The sequence below is a fragment of the Microcaecilia unicolor genome, chromosome 9, assembly GCF_901765095.1.
Source record: "Microcaecilia unicolor chromosome 9, aMicUni1.1, whole genome shotgun sequence".
Lineage (NCBI taxonomy): Eukaryota > Metazoa > Chordata > Amphibia > Gymnophiona > Siphonopidae > Microcaecilia > Microcaecilia unicolor.
In genome coordinates, this window is record NC_044039.1 from 123,387,404 (window position 1) to 123,411,950 (window position 24,547).

A 24,547-nucleotide genomic window follows, 5' to 3' on the forward strand; every position below is an offset into this window, starting at 1 on the left:
ACATGCCGGTTTGTGCAGCAAACGGATGTACACAGAGGAAGTATAATAACGGAATAACATTTCATAGGGTAGTAATTTGTTATCGTAATCAGTGTGTCATTTGGACGGGCTGGTTATAGGGACACCTATATACGTGCAGAGATACACTTTTTTTTCTGGTAAAGAGCCACTAGAACAGACATCATGTTGTGAGAATCAGGTACTCAACATTCAGATTTTCTGTCTATCTATTTATTTACTTATTTATGTCATTTATAATTATGTCCCACATTAAACATGAATTAGATTGAAACCTGGGATGATTTAAAATCTTTTTTGTTCCTGTGCTTAGATCAAAAGAGAAACATGGTTTGTGGGACCTTGCACCTTTTGTTTTGTGGAATGCAGTGGTATTTTATAAAAATGCACTTAATATTGTTTATTACTACTATTTAAAAGAGAGATAGTCAACAATTAGGGCAGAGCTACCTTCATGCAGAAGTCCAAAGTCAGTCTAAATGTGCCAACATTTTCCAGTTCTGTGATATATAACATCAGGCTTCCAAGGCAGATTACAACAGTTAAGAGGAACCCATCATTAAATAGGATATCCTCACTGAAATTTGGCCATGTATTACCGTATTGTATAGAACAGTGTAGAAAAATGAGTAAAAAATACAATATTTGTGCTGTTTCCACCAGCTACAATAACTTTTGAAGCTAGTGATATTTAGTTTTGATTTCATGATATTTATCTATATATGGGAAGCGTTAAAATAAATTAAAAAGCTGTCAAATAAGTAAAAAGAAAAAAAAACCCACAAAAAACTTTGGTCCTCCACCTTTTAAAGGCACTGCCTATCCAAGTGGAACAGCTTTTGACTTTTTACAGATGGACCACGTATAGGCAGTTTGTTATTTCTAATAATCTTTTACTATTGTTTTGGGTGAACCAGTGACTCCGCCTACTGGCTTCAACCCATATAATAGGCTACACAGGCTCGTACCGTCTCCTGTTCTCAGTGTAACCAACAACCAACTTCCTTGTCCCGGTAGCCCCGGTTAATTAAGCGGGAACAGGAGGAGGCGTCGGCGAGCGGAACAGTATTCCTCATCAGAAGAAATTTGTTTTCTAATTATGCAGGAGCAGCAGTTCACCAACATCTACGGTGGCGCCATTAGCCTGCAATGCCGATCTTATGACGCCGCTTCTTGCCGCGAGTTCTCTGTTTGCACCCAGAAGCTGTCCCTGCGCGGGCTCACGGCCTGCACGTGCGCGGTGTGGTTGGCCGCCTACGCCCTCTTCGCCTATACTGAGGTGAGGGGGTCTATATGCAGGCATATTTTCAAAGCACTTAGCCTTCCAAAGTTCCATTGAAACCTATGGAACTTTGGAAGGCTAAGTGCTTTGAAAATATGCCTCATGGTATACTAGGCTTTACCGGCGCGCTTGTGTGCGCTGCGCCCTGGCTTAGCTGTTTATTAATGATTTCCCTGTGCAAAGCTTTTTCCTGATGATTAGCCCAAGAAAATATGGGTAAAACTACAGTTCTGAAGGGCAGTTCAGTAGGCATGTAAAACGCATACAAATCGTGAGATCTTCCTTGGGCAGTAGTGCAGACCCATGTGTGCATGATGCGTTTTGGCCCCACTCAAATTTTGTTCCGGGCCTAATAGCATACTGTTTGATTACTGCATCAGGGACTTAAATTTTTGCACTGGGCTTGCAGGTCATGGCTCTGCTGCAAGTTTATTACATGACCCCAATGTAGAAATAAGTTTGGACATGAATCTAGACACATTAATACAGAGCACTGTTAAATCCATGCTAATAATTATTAGCTATTCAGTGCAGATGCAGAGCAGTGTGCTGAAGACAAGAAGACTGATGCTGTGGCTTTGACACAGAGTCTGAGGAGTAAAAAGTTCGGCTTATTTTTCTGCATTAGTTAGGATTTCATGCCTCTTTCGTGACTACTACAGTAAACACACCTGTAACCTTTTTCTGGCTTCCTTGAAGAACATGAAGGGAAAGCTGATGAGAGGTGTGCTGAACAAAGTAAAGTGTTGAACTGTTGACACATGGACATTGGAACTTTGAGTTGCATGTGCATATACCCACACGTGGTGGAATGCTATTCTGCATGCTATATACAGTGGTAAAAATTCAATAGTTAACCTTTTACACAAACTTTATATTAGTTGGATCACTAGAAGGTATATGTAGTACTATAATTCAATCCTGATATTTTTTCCACTATAAAGCTTTATGGATCCATTTTTCAAGTGTCTGTTTTCTAAATATCTTGCTCAGCTTGTATATGTAAAACTTGAACTTGACTGTTTTAGCACATATCATTCAGATAAATGTTTAGGTAAGTGTGTGCATTTTAAACAGTTTAAAGGTTTTATTACATAAGCAAGATAATTAGAAACTGGACATTTTGGATCCATAAAGAATTATGGTGGGAAAAGATCAGGGTTGAATTATATCACTGTATTTACCTTCTGATTATCCCACTTCTGCACATAGATATTAGTATTGCAAAAATGGTTTGCATAGAACAGCATTCCAGCACGTGCACAGATGAATGCATGTGCAGTCTGAGTGCCAATAACAGTTTTGTTGTGCACAAGCCATAATTTTCACAAGCATAGACCCATATGTGGGTGCATGTGGTGTGCTTTTCGCATGTTGGCACACATTTTTATGCTCAGCCTATTTGCATGCTAATTATTTGTATAAAAATTTATATCCCCACCTAAAACTAAGCAGCTTACATTTAAAACATATATACAATGAAACAAAAATAAAACAGTGACACAAAAATCTATAAACTCCAGACCCAAAACTTACTGTATTGGGAAGCAATATTTTTGTGTTACCCTTATGTTAGGAAACCATTTGTTGGGTTTTAACTTGCAGCTCTAATATAAAGTTACCGCATTGATCCCTGAGAGCAAGACCCCGTCCCGTATTACTGTTCTTGCTTTGAGATGGGATGCTGCAGTAACCTTGTGTTAGAGGCATGTACTAAAGCAAAGGACTTAGAAGAGTTAATAGGGTAATTATAATGGCTTTTTAAATGTTCTGTGTACTAATGATTACCTGAGGCTTTGCACACAGCTCCTGTGCAAAACACATTTCACATAGGGTGTACACATAATTGAGCTGAGTTAAGCTGTGGCAAAGGTCAGGAATGATGTATAGATACAGCCAAGCACAAAAGGATCATCTGAGGTAAAGTGTGGCACTTTACTTCGCTTAACCAAAGATTGCTGGTGATTTTAATTGATTCCCTCACCCCCTGAATCCCTCTCCTGACCCCCAGACCCCAGAAATAGTTGTGACTCTCTAACCTCCAAAAATTCACCATTGCATGGAGGTTGTTGATGGTGATGACTGTGATATGAGTACTGTGCATTGCTGGGCCAAAAAAATGTAGAGATTGTGGACCTGGAAGGGCTAATTTGTGTGATCAAAAGTGAAGTGGACAGCCTATGACAGCAAAGGACAAATCTTGCATGATAAAGACTGATGAATTTGTAAAGGAAATCAGAGAATAATTCGGAGGGAAATTTGTTGATGCACTTGGCATGCAATGGTGAATTACAGTTGGAGGTATTCTTTCAACAGTCAGAAATTCTATCACAGCACGTTGCTTAAATTGCATCAGGTCTTCACTGCATGCTTCCATTTCACAAGCAATAGCAAAATAGCCTCTTCACAGAGACACTTCTCGCCAGCTGAGGTGAACGAAGAGATTTCAAAGAAGTGTACATACGTAGCTTGTTGGTGTTGCTATCTGTTGATGAATTACGGAGGTGGAGGCATTACTTATCATTTAACTCTGGTATTTGATGGAAGAAATCTGTAGTAGATGTTGCTGAGCTGAGCTCAGGCTTCTGGTGGGCATATATGGAATTAGTAGTTTAGAAACATAAAGTGGAAGACCAGAATGGTTAATTTTGTGTACGAATGTTAAGATTTTGAAAGGAATTCTAGAAGAGACTGGGGATTATATTTCCTCGATTCGTACAAGGAGGAAAAACACTAAGTTCTAAGACACATCGTCATTTTGCACATGGCAGCATGAGTCTGGATGTGGAGAGTGTACTGTACAGTTCTGTTCCCCACCAGCCCTTCACAGGGCACTGCAAGCAGGAAGAACCTCTATGAAGAGCAGCACAAGCAGGAGAGAGTAGATGCTGGCCAAAGGACGATCTAACACAGGAAATATTGCTTAAATACACTTTATTCACACCATCAGTAGAGGGACTCGACACAGTCCATATTTCGGCAATACAACCCGCCTGCCTCAGGGGTCACAATTGAACTTTCTGTAGGCTAGAAAGGTCTATAAAACGCTGCTACACCAAATTCTTGTAAAGGGAAATGGGACTTGATATACCGCCTTTCTGTGGTATTTTGCATCTACATTCAAAGCAGTTTACAAATATACAGGTACTTATTTTGTACCTGGGGCAATGGAGGGTTAAGTGACTTGCCCACAGTCACCAGGAGCTGCAGTGGGAATTGAACCCAGTTCCCCAGGATCAAAGTCCGCTGCACTAACCACTAGGCTACTCCTCCACAGGAAAACAAGGAAATGAACTGAGTAATTAAAGCAGCCGAAGGCAGTCATTCTGCTGAAACACGGATGGTGTCAGGTTCCTCTACCGATGGTGTGAATAAAGTGTATTTAAGCGACATGTCTTGTGTTGGATCATCTTTTGGCCACCCTCTACTCTCTCCTCCCCACCAGCCCTTTAACAGGTATGGTACCAGTACTGTTTTTTTTTTTTGGAGGGGGGGGGGGGGGTGCAGGTTCCTAAGGCCCTTGTGGCTAATAAGGAATTAGGCCGCATGATTTCAAATTTTGGACCTTGATTCTAAGAAGCCATCGAATGTAAGCTGCACCTACTTTCCACGGACATCAAAACCAGCAAACAATTGTGTCTTACTATTGAGGAAATATGGTATATTTCAACACCTTTTTCCTTATCTCTTCTGGAATTTCCTTTGGTCATGTCATAGCATTTTTGTTTAAATTTTGTGATGACTATTTCACTCTCATTGTGAGGTTCAATATATATAGTGATTGTTTATTTAGATTCAACAGGGTCGGCTGCAAATGAAGCCTGGCTGTGTTTTATCAGTGGAATCTTAATTATCAATTAAATGTGTTCATTTGGTTGATTTAACTAAGGGGGGCAGTTAACATTTTTATATGGATGATGCGGATATTGGATAACTTTGTTCCCTAAATAAATGACGTTAATAATTTAAAAACTGTGCTGTATATTTATTCAGGTTCTCTTTGTGTAATACTACATTTTATTTAAAGATCAGAAATCATTCAGTGTGACATGTGCAATAGGGGAAGCCAAGAAAGGGTTAAATACTTTCGCACATCACTGTAGGAAAATACATAATGACTTTTGATTAAAAAATGATTGGACTGCTCTGATCATCTTTAATTTAAAAAGGATTTTTGAACTATCACGGATAAATGAGAGTAAAGTGTCAGATTACCTGCTTTATGCTTTATTTGATATTCAGGTAGGACCATGAAATATTGCTGTCCTAAACTTATCTGATTAAAGTTAGTGTTGCTGTCCTCCCTTAACAGATACATTTATTTGGTCTAGCTTTATATGGCAGATGTACTAAAATGTCTTTTAAGTTAATTTTATTCAGTGAAACAATGTATGAATGTAATAACATGACACCTCCAGCTGAAATGCTTCTCATTATCTTTTGACAGAACAGTGCAGTGCTGTCAGCTGCCATATTTGTTACCTTGATTGGGTTGTTGTTTTACCTGCATTTTGTGAAGATTGATCAGGAGTCTTTGCTGGTCATTGCCTCGCTTGGAATCCAGATGACCTCGTACTACGCTTCAGGAAAGGAGAGCACGACTTTTATAGAAATGAACAATGTGAAGGATGTTGTCATCAATGAAGCCATTTACATGGTATTTGCGCCTGATGTGTGTGTGTGTGTGTTTTCCTGCATCTCTGCACAGTTTGAGCTGTCCCTTAAGTCATTGAATAGCATCAAATTGCTGTTAAGAGGAATCACAGAAATTTATTTATTTTATGTATTTATTCATTCATGACATTTATACCCCACATTAGCTGGAAATAGATTCAAGTTCAGTGTGGCTTACAAACAATAAAGTGAATAAAACATAATAACGTACAGAATATAACACAAATTACAATAATTTTAAGAAGCAAATTAATACATGTGCAGTAAGTAACCAGGGATTTATCTCGAGGACAAACAAATAATTAAGGGTGGATAGGTGAGAGCATAATTAGGCAAGACTAGAAGGGAAACGAGATTAAGAAAAGGGTGTGGGTAAAATTCAAATAGAGTTCTTTGTATTCAGAAAGGCCAGACTGAAGAAAAGTGTTGTTAGAAGACTTCTAAAAGTTAGGTAATTATCTGTAAACTTGATTGATTTAGGAAGAGAATTCCAAATTTTGGTGCCTTGATAGAGCGAATTGTTTTATATATCACATTCTTACAGGTAGGGTAATGTAAGACAAGATATTCTCTAGATGATGAAACAGCATTACGAGGGGGTAATTCAATGAGATTATTCATATATGATGGGGCTTGACCAAACAGGATTTGGTGAATGAAAACACATAATTTGAAAGATATTCTGTTGGTAACCAAAGTTGCTCATAGGTGGCCTAGTGGTTAGGGTGGTGGACTCTGGGTCTTGGGGAACTGAGTTCGATTCCCACTTCAGGCACAGGCAGCTCCTTGTGACTCTGGGCAAGTCACTTAACCCTCCATTGCACCAGGTACAAATAAGTACCTGTATATGTAAGCCGCATTGAGCCTGCCATGAGTGGGAAAGCGCAGGGTACAAATGTAACAAAAAAAAAAAAAGAGGAGTGGCTTTGGCGAAGCGAGGAGATCTACATATAAGACAAGCAGCAGTATTTTGAGCTGTTTGTAATTTTTTCAGAAGACCACCTTTAAGTCTAGCATAGATAGAATTGCAATAGTCGAATTTGGTGAGGACAAGAAATTGAACCAAAGTACGAAAGACAGATTTAGAGAAAAATGGCCTCTTTAGCTTCCAAAGTGAGTGAAAGACACCCGAGGTCAACTTAGTGACTTGGTTTTTAAGGGTGAGGAAACGATCTATTGTGACTTCCAAGATTTTCATTGATGACTCAAGGGAATAGGTTTTGTTCTTAATAATAAAGTTACTAAGATTCATAGGATGGTGAGGGCTATTTATAACTAGAAATGTAGTTTTATTCTATTAAGTTTTACTTTGAAATTAGAAGCCCATGATTCCATAAGTTGTATCTCTAGACTAATCATGTGCATTATTTCAAGTAATTCAAGTAAATGTAGAAAATATTAGAAGATAAGGACTATAGGGTCCGTGGTCCATCTGATTTTCTTTCTGGAGCCATCGTCATTACCAAAGGAAGGAATGCTGTGCTTGAAGGGAAAGCATTATTTGTAGTTTTTGTACAGGGCACTAGTTAGCTAAGAGACAACCTTAAATGCACCGAAATCTATACAGGAGTTCATACTAGGGACATAACTGTTTTGACTAATTTGTGTCTGAAATGGCGAGGGAAATGTCTGTGCATTCAGCTTAGATATAAGATGCAAGGCTCTTATTAATAGAATGAAAGGACCCCCTGGAGGGCATCATGGTGAGCACTCCCTAATCAGATCTCTGCCTTCCTTTGTAGGAGTTGCATTGATACATTTCTGATGATACTGTAAAAGGGCAATTCTATAAATGGCGTGTGATCCTGAGATGTGTATGCAACTAAATTGGCTAACAAGCCAATTAGCTCCAATAATTGGGTGCTAATTATTGGCATTAATTAACAATTTGGATTTGTTCTCGCATCTTGCTAAGCACTGTTCAGTAAAGATCTGTGTGCAACTCAAAAGGGGGGGCATGGCCATGGGGGTGTTCACTAAAGATGCGCACAGTATTACTGAATACTGGATTTACACCAGGTTTCAGTTGGTGTAAATCCTCACACCCAGAGTGTGGCGTGGAAATCGGCTCTAAGTGCTATTCTGTAAACAGTGTGCAACGTGCAGCGTCTTTTATAGAATAGCACTCTGTGTGTGGATTTTTTTTGGCACACAAATTTGGATGCCATTTACTAAATCTAGTCCTAAATATGCAAAGAGCTGACAATATATGAATGTTGGGAATAGAGAGAAATTGAGTATGTTTATTTATTTATTTATATTTATTTTGTTTGTTTTAGTGAAGTAATTGACCTGGTAAGAAGGAAAGTTTAGAAAGGAATGTGTGCAGCTGTTTACTGAGGAAGATTAGCTTAGTAGCTTACAGAGACTAACCTTTCCTACTGTTTATAAACTGTAAGAAGAGACAGTTACTCCTGATGTGATGAGAGGCAAATTTTTTTTTATCTGTATCAGAACTGAATTTGAATTAGGAATGGGAATCAAACCAAGCAGAAAAATGAGAAATTTACCAGAAAATAAAAGTAAAATAACCAATTTGAAGGTGATACATTGTTATTGGATTAACTTAATATGTCGCTTACAAATTGGTTGTTCTACCTTTATTTTCAGCTATCCAAGAAGATTAAACAAGCAATGACAGTTTTCTGCTGAGAAATGGAAAAAATACAGATTTGCCATAGATGCCACCTAAGATAATTTAATGGAGAATATTTGGGGGGAACTTTGCCTTTTATGTTTCCAAGGAATCACATTGAATACTGAAACTGGAGTTTAGATTTTTTAAAATCTTTATGCTTTATTTTTCTTCTTAGCAAAAGGTTATCTACTATCTGTGCATACTTCTAAAGGATCCAGTGGACCCTCATGGGATATCAGAAGTGGTACCAGTGTTCCAGGTGAGCTTGGTGCAGGTAAATGGTAGTATGTTGGGAGAAGGATTACTATGCACAATATATATAGATATATAGATATATAGGCCAGGAATTGCCACCTCCAGAGGAAGGGCCTCAGAAATGGCTGGAAATATCTTTTACAAAACACTCACATCAATTTGTTCCTTCCAGCGCTTTCAATCTTAGGCATAAAGTTTTAACTCTTGACTCTAGCGTGCATAAGTTTTATATGTTTTATACTTTCATTTTTTGCCTTTATATTTTCTTTTGCACGCAGATGATTCCTGAACAAACTTGAGAACCCAGTGTTATTTTACATGTGGGGAAAAAAGAGCACTTATCTTGCATAGGACAGTCCCGACAGAGATGCTCGCTTCTTCTGGGGATGTCCTCAAATGCTCGACATTTACGTAACAGAGTATCAATTTCATCCGTCCCGCAAACACAAAGTGACGTGAGTGTTCCGTAAAAGATATTTCCAGCACTTTCTGAGGACCTTTTTCCTCTGGAGGTGGAAATTCCCGATTGATAGAAAAAAAAAAAAAAAAAAAATATATATATATATATATATACACACACACACACACACACAAACACACACACCAGGCTTCAAACAGTAGAGGAAAGTAGAAGAAACTCTTGCAGATGGTGTCCAGGAAAAACTTTATTAATAAGAGTCTTCATTAATAAAGGGGACCCGACACGACTCGTTTTTTCGGCTCTACCGGCCTGCATCAGGGGTCTAAAATATTATGAATAAATAATAAAAAACAAAAAACAATCTTTCTACATGAAAAAAATAATAAAAATATCACATACCTAGGAATTTAGCATGTCAAACATATTCCCAGACAAGTCATGTAAATCAAGTCTCCTGTTGACAATCTAAACATTGCAAACAAAAATCAATAAATAGTTATAAACAACAAACGTATACAAATTTACATGTAAGAGACACACAGAAAAATGGAATCTAAGGCCAGTATAGATATATAGAGAGACATGTAAATCATAAAAGGGCTTATATATAAACAAACAATAGTAATATAGATCATAAATTGAGACTTCAATATCATAAAGAGAGCTTATAAATAAAAAATATATAATATATATCAACAGTGATATAATTTGCATAAATACATAAGACCACATAAAAGCAAAGCATGAATCTTAAGACATAATTAAAAAAGGAATACATAACCATAAGTAATAATTATAATCTCTATTACATACATAGGATCCCTTAGAACCATCAGAGATAAAAATGAGCACAAATCGCAAATATATAAAACAGAGGCATCAAAAATGATGGAAAGTTGGGGCACGAGGATATAAATAAAGTCAATGGACCATCAAGGCTGTTCAAAAAATTATTCTCAATAAGGAAAATGAATCCTATCAAAATCAATAAATTAAATATGTAAATGAGTACACGGACCACCATGGATTATTTTATAAATGAACAAAACATAAAAAAACAAATAAAGCACTATCAAAGTTAAATCTTGACATAAAAAGTACTCATAAAACAACAGTAGAAATAAAAAAAAACAACTTTGGAAGTGTAGTCTCAAAACTATCAAAGTGTACTGTCTGTAAGGTAAAGCGTGTTGGCGGAAAAAAGGCACACACTTGTTACACAAATGAGTGGGCTTTAAGGTGAAAAATATAACTATAAGAAACCGCATCTATGGAAGACCGCTGCAAATAAGGTTGTACTCAAAGAGAGTCGGGAAAAAAAGGGGGGAACCCCTTAAAAAAGGTAAACAAACTGAGCAGGAACCATTCTTACAATTTACTGGCACAAAAGAAGCCCAAAAAATATGTATTGTAAATGATGTGAAAGGTGTCATGCATAATCTAAAGAACACAAAACTACTGTGTAAAGAGGGGATTTTTAACGTAGGTAATGTAAAAACACTAAGAGTGTCTTCAAATGTGCAGCGATCCTTGGAAATACATTCATTAGTTCCAAAGATCGCTATCAATTTCGGCAGATATTGATGTCACTTTTATAAAAGCAAAGTTAAACTTACCTCTCTTTGAACAAAGAACTAAGTCACGAACTGACTTCCAAAAGCGCTCTTTCCACTGCTACTCTGTGATTCACTTGCACTTTCTGAGAATAAGAAAAGATGACATTCTGAGGTGGGTGGCTAAATTACTTCAGATGTAGGAAAGGTACTGGTGCCCTTTTTTTTATCTTTAAAAAAAATGAAAACCTTTCCCTTTAGTGCTAAAAGGTTACTACAAACCTCAAGATGAAATTTTAACTTTCAACCTCAAGATGAAATTTTAACTTCCATTTCAGTACAATGGGAACTTGGAAAGTAAACAGAAAATTTTTTAACTTAAAAAAGAAGATATCTGGGCGCAGGATTCAAAATGGCCGCTGACTAGTTCGGACGCTCAGCAAAGCTCCGAGAAGAAAAATGCCAAAGAGAAGGGGCCGCTTGTCCTCCGCTGCTGCCCCTCCACGGCAAAATCTTCCTTTTCAATCCACAATGATAAATTACCTTCGTGGAGCACAGATATCAGGAACATCGGGAGCAGGTCTGCTAGGTCAACCGGGTGGAAATGGTACCATTTCGGAGACCGTTGGACTGGAGCTATCGCTCAGCCCCGATGATAGGGCGCCTCCCCCGCAACCCTCGGGATCGAGCACGTCGACGCCGGACCCTAGCAGGACGCCACCGAAGAGTGTAGTCGTCCACAGGGCCGAGGAGGAGAGTCGAACTGCGGACAGTGTGGACCTTTTTTGCGACCTAGGTGCCTCTCGAGGGGGAGATATGACATCTAATAATCAGCACCAGATGGAAGCTGTGACCGGAGATAAGGCACAACAGACCGCTGTTGTAGCTGCAGAGGTACATTTTCCTAAATTTCAGAAACCTACTGAAATTACATTAGAGACTCTATACACCTTGATTGTGGACTTAGGGAGTTCCTTAAGTCCACAAATTAAACAATTATCTCAAGAAATGTCTAAAATGGACCAAATGGTTCAACAGACTGAACTCAAGGTAGAGACAATATCGAATCGGCAAGAAGAATTGGAAAAACAAGTGAAAGAGGTTCATTTAAACCAGGAGACTATGTTTAAAGATTTAATTTCCTTGAGGAGACGAACTGAATTCTTGGAGAATGTAACCAGAAATAACAATATCCGCTTTTTAAATTTTCCTAAAAAAGTTGGAGTTTTACCAAGGGAAATGCTCAGAAAGTATATTACAGAGATACTTGGCGCTTCAGAGGAAATGGTTCCACCATTCACACAAATATATTATTTGCCCCTGAAACGCCAAGTGCCTCAAGAAAAGTCAGAATTAGATATTTCATTGATACTGGAATCCTCAGATACCGAACTAGTCCAAGCTTCTACTTTAATTGCCACAGTAGCCTTGTCGCCAGATAAAAACTGGCTGATGAGACTTTTCTTCCAAAATAAGGATAAGAGCTTCCTTGGTTTAAAAGTTAGTCTCTTCCCTGATGTGACTAAGGAGACTCAAAAACGTAGACAGAGTTTTTTACTTATGAGGCCTGGTGTAATTCAGTTAGGAGGTACGTTTTTTCTAAAGTACCCGTGCAAATGCCTAGTTAAATATCAATCTAATAAATATGTGTTTTATGAGCCGGCACAGCTTTCTTCATTCCTAGCTGCAAAAGGACAAGGGAGTAATTAACTTAGAACCCTATATATTAAGAGAAGATATCTTTTATGAGCACCCGATAAAGGAAAGCTTCCTTAATTATTTTCTTTTGGAATCCATATTGTAATTTTTGAATCTCACAAATGTGGACTTTAATTAACATGCTGTAATTGTTTGAACATTAATTGGTTTCCTTATATAGTTGAACAGTGATGTTATTTACCTGACAAGTTTATTTTCGCTTGTTTTAATATATGTAAATTGTTAAATAAAGAATAAAAAAAAAAAAAAGAAGATATCTGCCAGGTTTCCCCAACTTGTAGACCTATAGGCTTCAAGGCTTCGACTTTACAGACCTACCATTCCACCTACCTTCCTTTATAGGCCTCCATATAAGTTGTAGAATGGCTTCTTTGTTTTCTCCACATTTTGTTTTTAACCAGTTCCTCTTTTTAGGTCAGTCACAGGTTTTCCCATTCTGTCTCTATGGGCAAAGCAGCTTAGTAAATAAGCTCGCCCTTTCCAAGAATATTACAATACCATGGTGCAACCTTACTTTATTGTGTTCAATTCTGGTCACTGTATCTCAAAAAAAGATATAGCTGAAAAGGTTCAAAGAAGAGTGGCTTAAATAATAAAGGGGATGAAACTGCTCCCATATGAGGAAAGGCTAAAGAGGGTAGGGCTCTTCACTTGGAAAAGAGATGGCTGAGGGGGGATATGATTGAGGTCTATAAAATCCTGAGTGGTGTAGAACGGGTAGAAGTGAATCGATTTTTCACTCTTTCAAAAAGTACAAAGACCAGTGGACACTCAATGAAATTACATGGGAATACTTTTAAAACAAATAGGCCCAGTATAGCTATTCTTATGTTCTTACGCAAGGTTGCTTCACCTATCACTGTGGCCCAGATCCCCACCAGTCTCCCTCATAATCCCCAACCAGCCATTCTCGCCTTCCCTTACCACCAAAATAAGCAGCCACCTTCCTGAAACAGCTATTTCTGCTTGGATCAGCATTATACAGCAAATTCTATATATGGCGACTAAAGTTAAGCACGCAATTCTGGCTGCGTGACTGAATTGTGCACATAACTTAATTAACAAACCAATCAGCGCCAATAATTGGGCCATAACAAGCAATTAACGGCCCTAATGGGCAGTAATTAAAATTTACACACACTACTTGCTAAGCATATTCTATAATGCAGTGCGTGTATATTCTACCGTGCGGATCTCAAAATGGGCATGGCAATGGGAGGAGCATTGGCAGATCATGGGCATTCCTTAAATTTACACGCAGTTATAGAATACACCTGCTCCGTACCTAAATTAGGCATGGGAATTTACACTAAGTTTTACTTGGCGTAAATGGCCGCAACAAGATTTACATAAAAACATAAGATTAGCCTTACTGGGTCAGACCAATGGTCCATCTAGCCCAGTATCCTGTTTTCAACAGTGGCCAAGCCAGGTCACGAGTACATGGCAGAAAACCTAGAAGCAAATGTCAAGGAAGTGGCCTGCACTTCATCTAAGTAGATCAAAGCAAGGGCTTGGAGTAAACATTAGCAGGAACTAGAATGAATAGAATAGAACAGTGCTCTAGAACAGTAATGACATCCTCCATTTTTCGCAATCAGGGTTTCGATCCAGTTTTAGTACAGAAATGGTAATGGGTGCATTACTCCATTTGGTTAAATTACGGCTTAGTGAGGGGAAAAAAGTTTTGCTCCTCCAGTTTGATTTATCAAATGCTTTTAACTTAGTTGATTTTGATATTCTCCTGCATATTCTGGATTCCATTGGGATGATAACTGGTCCATTGGGATGATAACTGGTCCAGTTATCATCCATGTGAAACACTCTTCTGCATCATGCGGCCATAAAATTGCACACAGATACCTTGCTATCCATTTGCTTCTGCCCACACTAGCTTTCTGCATTGGCCCTCTGTGACTTGTAAATACTCTAGTTTTGTGTACACAGTACAGTAAGAACAGTTGATGGGGAGAATGTGTGCATCTCTGTATTGCAACTGTGCATTGTAGGCAAAAGGACAGGAGTGTGAATTGAGTCAAGCCTTAGAAATACCTGCATAGCACTAGTGGTACCTCCTGAGATTCCGCCCCCCCCACCAAAAAAAAAAAAATTCTGGTTGTATTACACAGCTGCATTACTACACATTTTTTCAAATTTCTAGCAGTATTCAAATTCAAGTTCCTCTCTGTGACCTGTAAATGTAAATAAAAACTTTAAATACAAGCTTTACCTTAAACCTTTACCATCAGAACCATAGGCAAATATCTTTTCCTTAGCATCAGCATCAGATGAATCCGGAGACTTGTGGGTTGTGACCTTCTACCTGAGTTTGGATTTGAAAAGAGTCAGAGTTTTAAAGGTTCAGCATTTCATAATGGGAGCATTGCAGTCTGTAATAGTTTCAGTCCAGCAGGGAGAGTTTCTGACCTCCCTGGATCTCAAGGAAGCGTGCTTTCATATTCTCATTTCACCGTCCCACAGAAGATTTGTGGTTTGCTATTCTTTGAGAACATTTTCAACTTATGACCATGTCATTCAGCCTTTCCACATCACCAAGGATAGTTTTTCAAGGTCATGGTAGTAGTGGCAGCCTTCTTTGCAAGGATGGATTGCAGGTTCGTCCATACTTCGTGATTGGCTGATTTGCGACTCTTCCTGGCAAGAGAGTCTACAAGTTTCATCCAAGATAGCTACTCTTCTTCAGTCCTTAGGATTGATATTCAAAGTCATTTGTTTCCAACACAAATCTTGGTGTATCTGGGAGTGTTATTCGACATTGTCTTAGGGAAGACATTTCTTCCTGTTGCTCATCAGCAAGAGATTCACACCCAAGTCAGGTTCTACTTTCCCTACGAGGTCCTGGGGTCTGGGAATATGTTCAAGTTCTGGGCGCAATGGCCTCTATCTTGGACATTCTTCAATGGGTCATATTCCACATCAGACCACTTCAGGGGTTCCTTCTCAGCTGTTGGTCTTCATCTTTCTTGGACCCTCTAAGCCAAACTGAGCCTCAACTGGTAGATTCAGCGCAGCCACCTTCTGACAGTTCAGAAGTTCTCTTTTTCTGCAGACGGCTATCTGCAGTTCGTTTGCTGCTAGGGCTTGCCTTAGCTAGGTGTAAAAGATTTCAGATTTCTTCCAGAAGTCCGACAGTCAACCTCCTCCTGAATTGCCAGATGTGGAGATGGGGCTGGCATATTTGGCAGATTCCTTGTATGACTTGCTTTTGGTGTTGACCAAGCAGATGTCTTTGGTGGTCACAGCCTGTCATTTGCTGTGGTTGTGCAACACCAAAAGCCCTAGCAGATACAGCTTCAAACAGCCAGTTGGTTAAGAACCCTTTTAAGGGCAAGCTGTTGTTTGGAGATGACTTGGCAAAGTTGGTGACAGATCTGGGTGACTTGCAGATTCAGCATCTTCCTGAGGACATGTCTAAATGTTCTTTCCAGTCAGGTCAAGCTTGCCCTCATTTTAAAAGATACCAGGTGCTTTCGTCTGGGGCACATTTCTTCCTAAGTTGGTTTCTGCCTTTTATCTTAATCAACCTTTTCTTTTATCCTGCTTCCATGATGTTCGCCATGTATTCCTTCACTATTTGAAAGTGACCAATGAGTTCCATTGGTCAGATCATTTGTTTGTGCTTTGCTTGGGACCTCAGAAAGGTAATGCAGCTTACAAAGCTACGCTACCTCGCTGGGTCAAGGAGGCTATCGCGTTTGCATACTTACTAGCAGGTAAACCACTTCCAGCTGGATTCTGGGTGCCTTCTACCTCATCTGTTATGAATTTCTGGGCGGAAGCCCTTTTGTTCTCCCTCGAGGAAAATACCTTCTCCAGACACTACCGTTTGAATGTCTCTGCTCAGTCGGATACATCTTTTGAAGTATCGGTGCTACCCATGGGAGCTTTAGGTTCCCACCCTACTTTTGGACTGCTTTGCTACATCCCACAAGTCTCTGGATTCGTCTGCTGCTGATGCTAAGGAATGAAAAATGATTTTTTACCTGATAATTTTCTTTCCTTTAGTCACAGCAGATGAATCCAGAGGCCCACACTGTTTTTCCTGCGGTTCCTATCTGTTCTCTGTTGGAACTTGTTGCTTCATTTTTATATTTTAGATGGACTGTTGTAATCAGTTTATGAGTTTGCAGTTCTTGGTTTATCACTTTTCCCTGTGGGGAAGGAGAAAGTTATAATTTTGTTTTCTTCTGCTTTGTTATGAGAAATACTAACTGACCAAGGAGCATTCCATCGTATATGACAGTGCAGTTCAGCACTCTTTGTCTCCATCTGCTGGTAGATGGTCACAACCCACAAGTCTCTGGATTCATCTGCTGTGACTAAAGGAAAGAAAATGATCAGGCAAGAAATATTTTTTTCATTCAGTAGCACCAGAAATGCATCAAAACAAGTATAACATGAGCGTTTGTTCAGAGTTGGTAGTATTTACATGTTTTTAATTCTCCAACCTAACACATGTACAGTATTTTCTAATTTAAGAATTTGACCAATGGAAGCTAGTGAAATTGGATAGAAATGCAACAATGTAAACTTGTACAGCAATCATTTTTTATTTGATTTACAGTTGTAATCACTAAAGCATGATGTACAGTAACAAAGTGGGTCATGCCAATTTTATCATGGTTTAGAAGGAATTCAATAAATGGTGCCAAAAGTTCAGCACTGAAAAAATTGAGCGTTATGTGCTATTACTACTACTACTACTATTTAGCATTCTATAAATGGAGTGTGCCCTTTGCATTCGGCACGGATCTGGCACCTAAGGTTTGGGTGCACATTGGGCAAATTCTGTAAATTCACGTGCAGCTTTTTTTGGAATGCCCCCCCCCCCCCACACCCCTGTCCACGTCCCCTTTTCAGATACGCATAATTGAAGTTAGGCACCATGCTTTATAGAATAATACGCAGTGAGATGCACATGCAAATATTTAAGACTGCCATTTAACCTCAATTGGTTGTTAGCAGCCAATTGTTGATGTTTACGAGTTCATTAGTCAATTTATTTGCATGCGCATTTCTGCAAAGTTGGGTGCAAAAATTAGGGCACGATGTATAGAATCCAGGGAGGGTTAGTGTCTCTGTTAATTGCTGCCATTCCATTAGGCTGATTCACCAATCCAGGATAAAATTAGTGTCTCATGCTAACATAGATTACACTTTCATGAATAGGGGCCATAGTGATTATATTGAACTAGAATGAAAGTATACTAATAACTGATCATATTGTGCTAATGGAGAAATTGCTGTTAAATTGTTCTTGCCATTTTCTGTGAAAGGATAATGTCTGGGTTTTTTTTTTTTATTAAACCCCAGAGCTCCAAGCCTCGACTGGACTGTTTGGTTGAAGTGTATAAACGCTGTCAAGAGGTCTTTGACCACAGCAAGACATCTCTGTAAAAACAGTAAAAGAATCTATCAAGGTAGATGGCTCTTTTTGTAAAATTTAGCAACTTCTATGAAGATGGGAATATATATTTTTTCTTTACAAAAATTCAGTTTGTAGCAGCAGTGCTACCCGTATAATTCCATCTATGTAGAGCAAAGCTTCAAAGAAAACTAGGTATGAGTCATTGATCTTCGTTCAGTTCCCAGTAATGCCCATCTAACTAAAATCACATGGATGCACTGATTGGCAACCTCTTTAGAAATTCCAAAGCTTGAGTTGGGCCTCTGCCACAGATGTAAGGGACATTGTGATGGGGCAGACTGAAGAATATGCCTCTCATATTTTTTGCAGGGGCTGTTTTGGGGCACGATTGAGGTGAGCTTGGCAGGGCTGTGCAAGTGGGAATCTTAATACTGGATATGCAGAGGGTTCTGCAGAGCAGGAATAAGGTGCATTCCAGAGCTGTTATGTTCTAAACCTGTATGCTAGTGGGACAGGCTGAGGAAGATTCCCCTGCTGTAAATGACACTATATTGTATGGCATGGGGGAGGGCAGCCCCACCCCTAAACATTGCAGGTACTAATACTGAATTGGATTTCCTGCTCCTACTACCTAATGACTTTCTTACCCTTTGCCCCTCAAAACAAGCAGGCAGTCAAACTTCACTAGTGGTATGATGCTTTAATTTTATCCTGTAAACATTTGTTACATTTTTTTTATTTTGCTTATTCAGACTAGTGCTGCAAGGCACCTACCCACTCGCTGGACAGCATCAAAAGCTGCTGGACCAAGCAACAGTTTTGAAGGAGCAGTGCAGGTGGAGATTAATATGTGCATTCTAGAGACCACTTTATGAATGGGGCTGAGAAGCGAGGCACTGGTTAGTGACTTCCATATTACCTCATTTGAGACTGAAATTGATTGGATGCGTCTGATGGTCTGATTAAAATTGCAGGATAAGTACAGCGCACCTTTATTGCTGGAAGCCAATAAAGGGAGTTTGAGACTAGATACCACATTGGCCTTTGACTTTAGTGAAAGTTACTATAAGAAGTAATGCTCTGTAATTTTTTTAAAGAATTGATCATACTTGTTGGAAATCTAAGGCTTTTATGTATTCTTCAAGTGTCACTTGATGCCATTTTACTCAACTTCATTTTTAAAATGGAACAGTGATTTAATAGCAAAACATTTTGTGATTTTCCATAAACTGTGATGACATAATAAAACCCAGAAAAGTAAAGAAAGCTTTGTCATTGTAATGAATGCTTTCAGATTATATCATTGTAATGAATGCTTTCAGATTATATGCTAACATGATACGATGCACAGTATAAGATATGATCTTGTCTTTGCCATTAACAATAAAAAAAATCTGTGACATTTTTATGTGTCATTAAAAGGAATAAATCTCAGATACTGTATGTTTAGTAATAATTATAATCCCACCTAACTTTTATCTACCCCCTTAACTAACTTGTGTACTCTGTTGGATAGGGTAGCAGGCTGAGAAGCAGGGAAGTCAAGATTCAAAACCTGCTTCTCTCTCATTGATGCTGCTTTTGACTTTGATCAAGTCATTTTGTTCTCCATTGTCTCGGATACCAATTTATCCCCCCCTTTTTACAAAGCCGTGCAGCAATGCCAACATAGCCCATTCACTTTGAATGAGCTGTGTTGGCATTACTACACTGGCAGCTGCCAGGGGGGGGGGGGTTAGATTGTAATCTCTATGAGTAGGTACTTAACCTGTTAATCCTGATTTTAACTTGCCTTGATTTGTACAGGTGAGAATTTTTAAATCTTAAAAAAACAAAACAAAAATCCCTTCTGAATGGAAAACAATCATAGAAATACCTCGCGTACCTGATGTAACTGAGGTGGAGGAGCAGCCTAGTGGTTAGAGCACCAGGCTAGGAAGCAGCAAAGCCCTTGTGATGTTGGGCAAGTCGCTTAACCCTCCATTGCCTCGGTACAAACTTAAGCTGTAAGCCCTCCAGGGACAGGGAACAAATCTAGTGTATCTGAAGGTCAAAATCCAAATAATAAATTAATCTTTTCCAAAAAGATCAGATATTAATGTATAACTTTAGAAAGTGATTAGAAGTAGATGCACAACAGTTGCTTAACAAAATAGTGCCCTATGCAGAGAGTTTGATTTGATTTATTGACTTTTTATATACTGCTTAACACAACCAGAGTTTTAAAGTGGTTTGCTTTCTGCACCCCTTACTTTCAATCTTGTAGTCAGAAGAGCAGTGAGATGTACCTCCTCCCCCCAGCTTGGCGCCAGGAACATTTGCCTTTCTTGTTGCTCTTTGGTATGGCCCTCTGAAGAGATGTACCAGATTTCATAAAACTTATTCCATTAAATGACTTTCAAAATTCTAGACTGCCCTTTGCCCTAAAAAGAAGAAATGTATTTCATTTATTCCAGCTTTTTTTCAACTGTTCAAGTCCGCTCAAAACAGGGTACAATAGACATACAGCTTAAGACAAAAGTAAGCAAAACATACACAAACACTCTACAGATCTGTTAAGTACAACATGTTAGATTACCATAGTACCACAGCAAGTGTTTTAGCTAACTATTTAATCCAGGGGTAGGCAACCTGTATCCACAGAGGGCCGCATGAGTATTCTTAGTGAACAGCACACAGAAAATTAACAAATGGGCCTTATAATTCACTGCTAACAAAACTGAATGTGATGACTGAATGAATATAATTACTAGAATGATTTTGTTACTGATACTGTGAAAGAAGTCTTGTCTCATTGTTATATCTTTGCGTGGTGCAATGACAACAAAACTCTGGTTAATGATTGTGCAGGCCATTTTCAATGTATACTTCCCATAGTCTTTTCCTCATAAAATTCAATAGCAAGTCACAGGTTGCCCACCCATGATTTAATGAGAACCGATGATTTGAATGAGAATATGTCACTTATTCAGAGGCAGATCTTTGCACTGTTTTCGGTCTATATTCAGTACATGAGCTTAAACCCAATGTTGAGCAGTCTCTTTTAAAAGATCATAAACAGTGCATTTAGAATACATCTTTGAGAGCATATTTAAAACAGACAAATTTAGGCAAAACTCTAGCTTCATAAGTCCAAACTGGATAGAAACCAGTTCAATGAAGGATTCTGAAATTGTCCTTCTTAACTGCTACAAGTTCAGTTAAGATTTGTTTTTGATCTGGCTGTTTTCCTTGTGTTTCTTTTGGGCTTCCAGCCAATAGCTGGGTTCTAGCACCATGGGACTTCATGTGTAACTTACCTGCAGATTTTTTTTCTTATACCTTCCTTTCTGAATAAGTATACGGAAAAGGGCTGGTTTGATAATTTTTTTGACATTGTGTTTTTATTAATGTTTATTCTGCTTCGATATTTGGTTTTGCTAATGTTGGAATATAACGTGCAATAAATCAAACCAACCCTAAATGTCATTATTGTTTGGTAAAGGACTCCCTCGCATTCAAAAGTTCACCCTATTAAGTACATGGTACCTGTCAGAGCACAATAGACAATCAACGTTGATGATTTATTGATTGTAATTTTGTTCTTCTACAGCGCTGGATGGCTGCCAGAACTCTACAGGCATAGACCACTGAGTGTCTGCTGTGGACAAATCCCATATCATCTGGAATAATTAATCTGTCTGCAATTACTTCAGCAAAAATGTTAGCATCTTGGCTTAATAAACATATTGGTTTATATGAGCATGGTACTGATGGAGATTTACAGTTCTGCTGTAATTATTGCTCTGTTGGATGATTCAGGCAGTTTCTTCTTCTTGAAACTGAAGCCTTGCACATTTCTTTGAGTTAAATGTTTATTTGTGCTGCTCCCATTTTATAGAGTTCTGCACCCTAACCATTTACTCAATTGCCTTAACATTTTAAGGTCTTTTAAAAAAAATTAGATTGAAGAGTAATTTTTTTAAATGGAGAGTTCAGTTTTATGAATTGCAGAATGGACAGGGTGTGGTATAAATTCCTTCTCCACTTCATTTTCATTCTCCTTCTGATATAATTGGCTGTTTGAAAACTTGCTTAATCTGTTGGTTTCCCTGTAATCTGTCCTTGGTCACAATAAATCTTGTATTGTTTTATTAAAGTTGATTATATCATATACCACCATTCCCGTCATGAATAGGAAAGTGATTTACAAGCTAAAGTATGCAGAGAGAAATGCCAAATATTTGGATAGGAAAGCTCAGAAAAGGAAAAGATGCAGAAAAACAAGACATAGCAGCCATAGAGTGGACAGTAGATAAAGGGGAAAGTCACAGGCACAGATATGGATCTGTTAATGAGATCTGCTACACTTCTCCAGGTCCCTGCATTGATTTGGCTCTTATGTTCTGCTAAACATAACTCCCAAGCCCGAATGACATGGTGGATTTTGAGTGTGACCTTAAACTTCTTAAGGAACAGTTCCATGCGCAAAGGAAGCGGAAGAGCATCCCAAGTTGTGGGGCAGTGCAGTAGAAAGCAGTATGGCTGGTAGTATCAAGTCTAGCTCGTGAAATGGGTGGAATAAGAAGTTGCGAGACATTTACAAGAGCGTAGGGAGCAAACTCACATCTGAGGGATGATTCATAAATATTGTCATATTTAGACAAAAATAATGTAATTTTTTTCATTTTAGATACAGAATTTTGTAGTAAGCAAGTGCAGACTGTGCGTTTGATATAACAAATCATTTTATAGGATTTTTGGCTTTTACGCTTCACCTTTACTGTAGTTCTTGTAAATGTCTCAATTTCATATACTACTGAAAAAAAACCTATTCCTTCCCATATAACAAGATAATGTTTCAGCTGCTTCTCAAAACAGAATGAGATCTTGCTTGTGTAGCATATTCCAGCAAACTCGTAAATTGTAATACAAAATGCCTTCATTAATTTTAGATAAAAATATTAAGTACTCAACTGCTGTGCTCAGTTGTGATTCTTCACTGATCCTCATAGAACCATAGCCCAAAGGGCAGAATGATCTGATATTTAATTTGGAGAAATCTGTACTGCTTAGGATAAAGAGATCTAAATATCAGAAAATGTATTCTGGACTATGTGTTCTACATATATTGTAATCACTTTCAAACATGAAGCTTCAAATTTCAACCACTATAAAGCTGTTTGATGAAGGTTCCGTATTTCGTTCGAACAGAAAAAGTAAAAGATCCCAAAAGAACAAAGTCACAAGAAGACCAAGAAAGTTTTGAAGGTTTATTCTCCAGTATTGAAAACAGGATGCGTTGGTACAATACGAGCCGTGTTTCAGCTGTGAAGCCTTCCTCAGGGGTCCTGTGACCATGCAAATAACACAGGGAGGATTTTCTTAATGCCAGAAAGCAGAAAAAGCGCTCAACGAAATCACCAAGAACTTATATGGTAAAGGTGGAGTATAAGAGATCCTTGAAAGAGCGATGCTGTGTTTCTTAAGGCTCCCTCTCTTACCAATATTATTTAATTTATTGATGTCTACTTTTATTACGTTTAGGTGTAAAAATAGGCTTAATTCTCTTTCCAAACACCCAAGATAAAATCATTACCATGATTCAAGATTGTCTTGAGGATATAGGATATTGGACAGTAACATATCAGTTAACGCTGAACAAGGATAAAACAAAGATGCTTAGATTAGGTCCCCCATCTATACCAGCACTTACAGAGATGATCGCTATACATGGATGATCATTTATAGTCGCTCCAGAAAAGATTGCAAATGACTTGGAATATAGCAGCCAGACTAGCATGCAATGCAAAAAAAAAGTTGATGGGGCTAAATCTTGAGATCATTGCACTGGCTGCAGGTCCATGCTTGACCTCAGTTTAAATTGTGCTCTTTATTTTATATGATCCTTGCAGATTTAGCCCCCACATAGATGATGTTGGTACTAAATTTTCTCCCATTGGATAGGACCTTACGTGTGAGAGATTCAAGTACCTCACATTTCCCATCAGTAAAAAGACTTAGAGAAAATATGTCACTCGGAATTCTCATATCAAGAGGTGTTTATGTTTGAATCACACATGAATACAATTAGATGCCATTTAGGATGCCAAGTATGTTCAGTCTGGTTATCTCTTATTTATATTATTGTAAATATAAACTTTACTGGTGAAAACCTTTTATAATAATTTCTCATAATGACTCTGTCTTTTGTATTTTAACAGGTTTTAATTTATATTATTTATGTATTTAAATTTGGTAAATGTATTTTCATATTTCATGTTTTTTAGTCATCTTTAAAAAAAACCTCCATTTTTTTAGAGTTTTTATTGCTGTATTTATATTTATGTAGTTTATATGCATTTTTATGTACACGTTATTTGAATTTTGTTTTGTATAGACTCCTGATGTATATCATTCAGCTGAAACATGGCCCTTATTGAGTCCGTTGGAAGATATTTATTAAAGTTACCATTGCACCATTGGTTTTGTTTTTCGGTCATCTCCACAGCGTCCTGTGCTGCGCCAAGAAATGTGGAGTTTTGTTCTTCTATTTTTCTTGGGTGTATTATACCTTCTACATAGAGTAACCAGAGAAGTTTGGCTCACTCATATGATA

The 24,547-nt window shown here is 38.2% G+C and overlaps 1 protein-coding gene across 4 annotated transcripts; it reads left to right on the forward strand.

The window, feature by feature from the left end:
- The first annotated feature begins 1,013 nt into the window (after positions 1 to 1,013).
- On the forward strand, positions 1,014 to 24,146 carry PIGH (phosphatidylinositol glycan anchor biosynthesis class H). 4 transcript variants are annotated; one of them, XR_003943377.1, is made up of 6 exons: positions 1,014 to 1,297; positions 5,748 to 5,957; positions 8,788 to 8,871; positions 18,702 to 18,848; positions 21,542 to 21,651; positions 23,143 to 24,146. XR_003943377.1 is itself a non-coding variant. In XM_030214899.1 (5 exons), exons 1-4 carry the CDS (start codon positions 1,118 to 1,120, stop codon positions 18,822 to 18,824), a joined length of 597 nt encoding a protein of 198 aa, XP_030070759.1. In that variant the 5' UTR covers positions 1,014 to 1,117; the 3' UTR covers positions 18,825 to 18,848; positions 21,542 to 24,146. The 4 variants fall into 4 exon arrangements, 3 of the variants coding, with proteins under 3 accessions (XP_030070759.1, XP_030070761.1, XP_030070760.1); XM_030214899.1 differs by having other exon boundaries at positions 21,542 to 24,146; XM_030214901.1 differs by lacking the exons at positions 21,542 to 21,651; positions 23,143 to 24,146 and adding an exon at positions 17,895 to 18,001 and having other exon boundaries at positions 18,702 to 18,786.
- Positions 24,147 to 24,547: the final 401 nt, after the last annotated feature.

Excerpts from the sequence above, each read along its gene's own strand:
- PIGH (XM_030214899.1), top strand. The coding sequence starts at position 1,118 with ATGCAGGAGCAGCAGTTCACCAACATCTACGGTGGCGCCATTAGCCTG. Across the intron at positions 1,298-5,747 it reads CCCTCTTCGCCTATACTGAG|AACAGTGCAGTGCTGTCAGC; the intron begins GTGAGGGGGTCT and ends ATCTTTTGACAG. Across the intron at positions 5,958-8,787 it reads TCAATGAAGCCATTTACATG|CAAAAGGTTATCTACTATCT; the intron begins GTATTTGCGCCT and ends TTTTCTTCTTAG.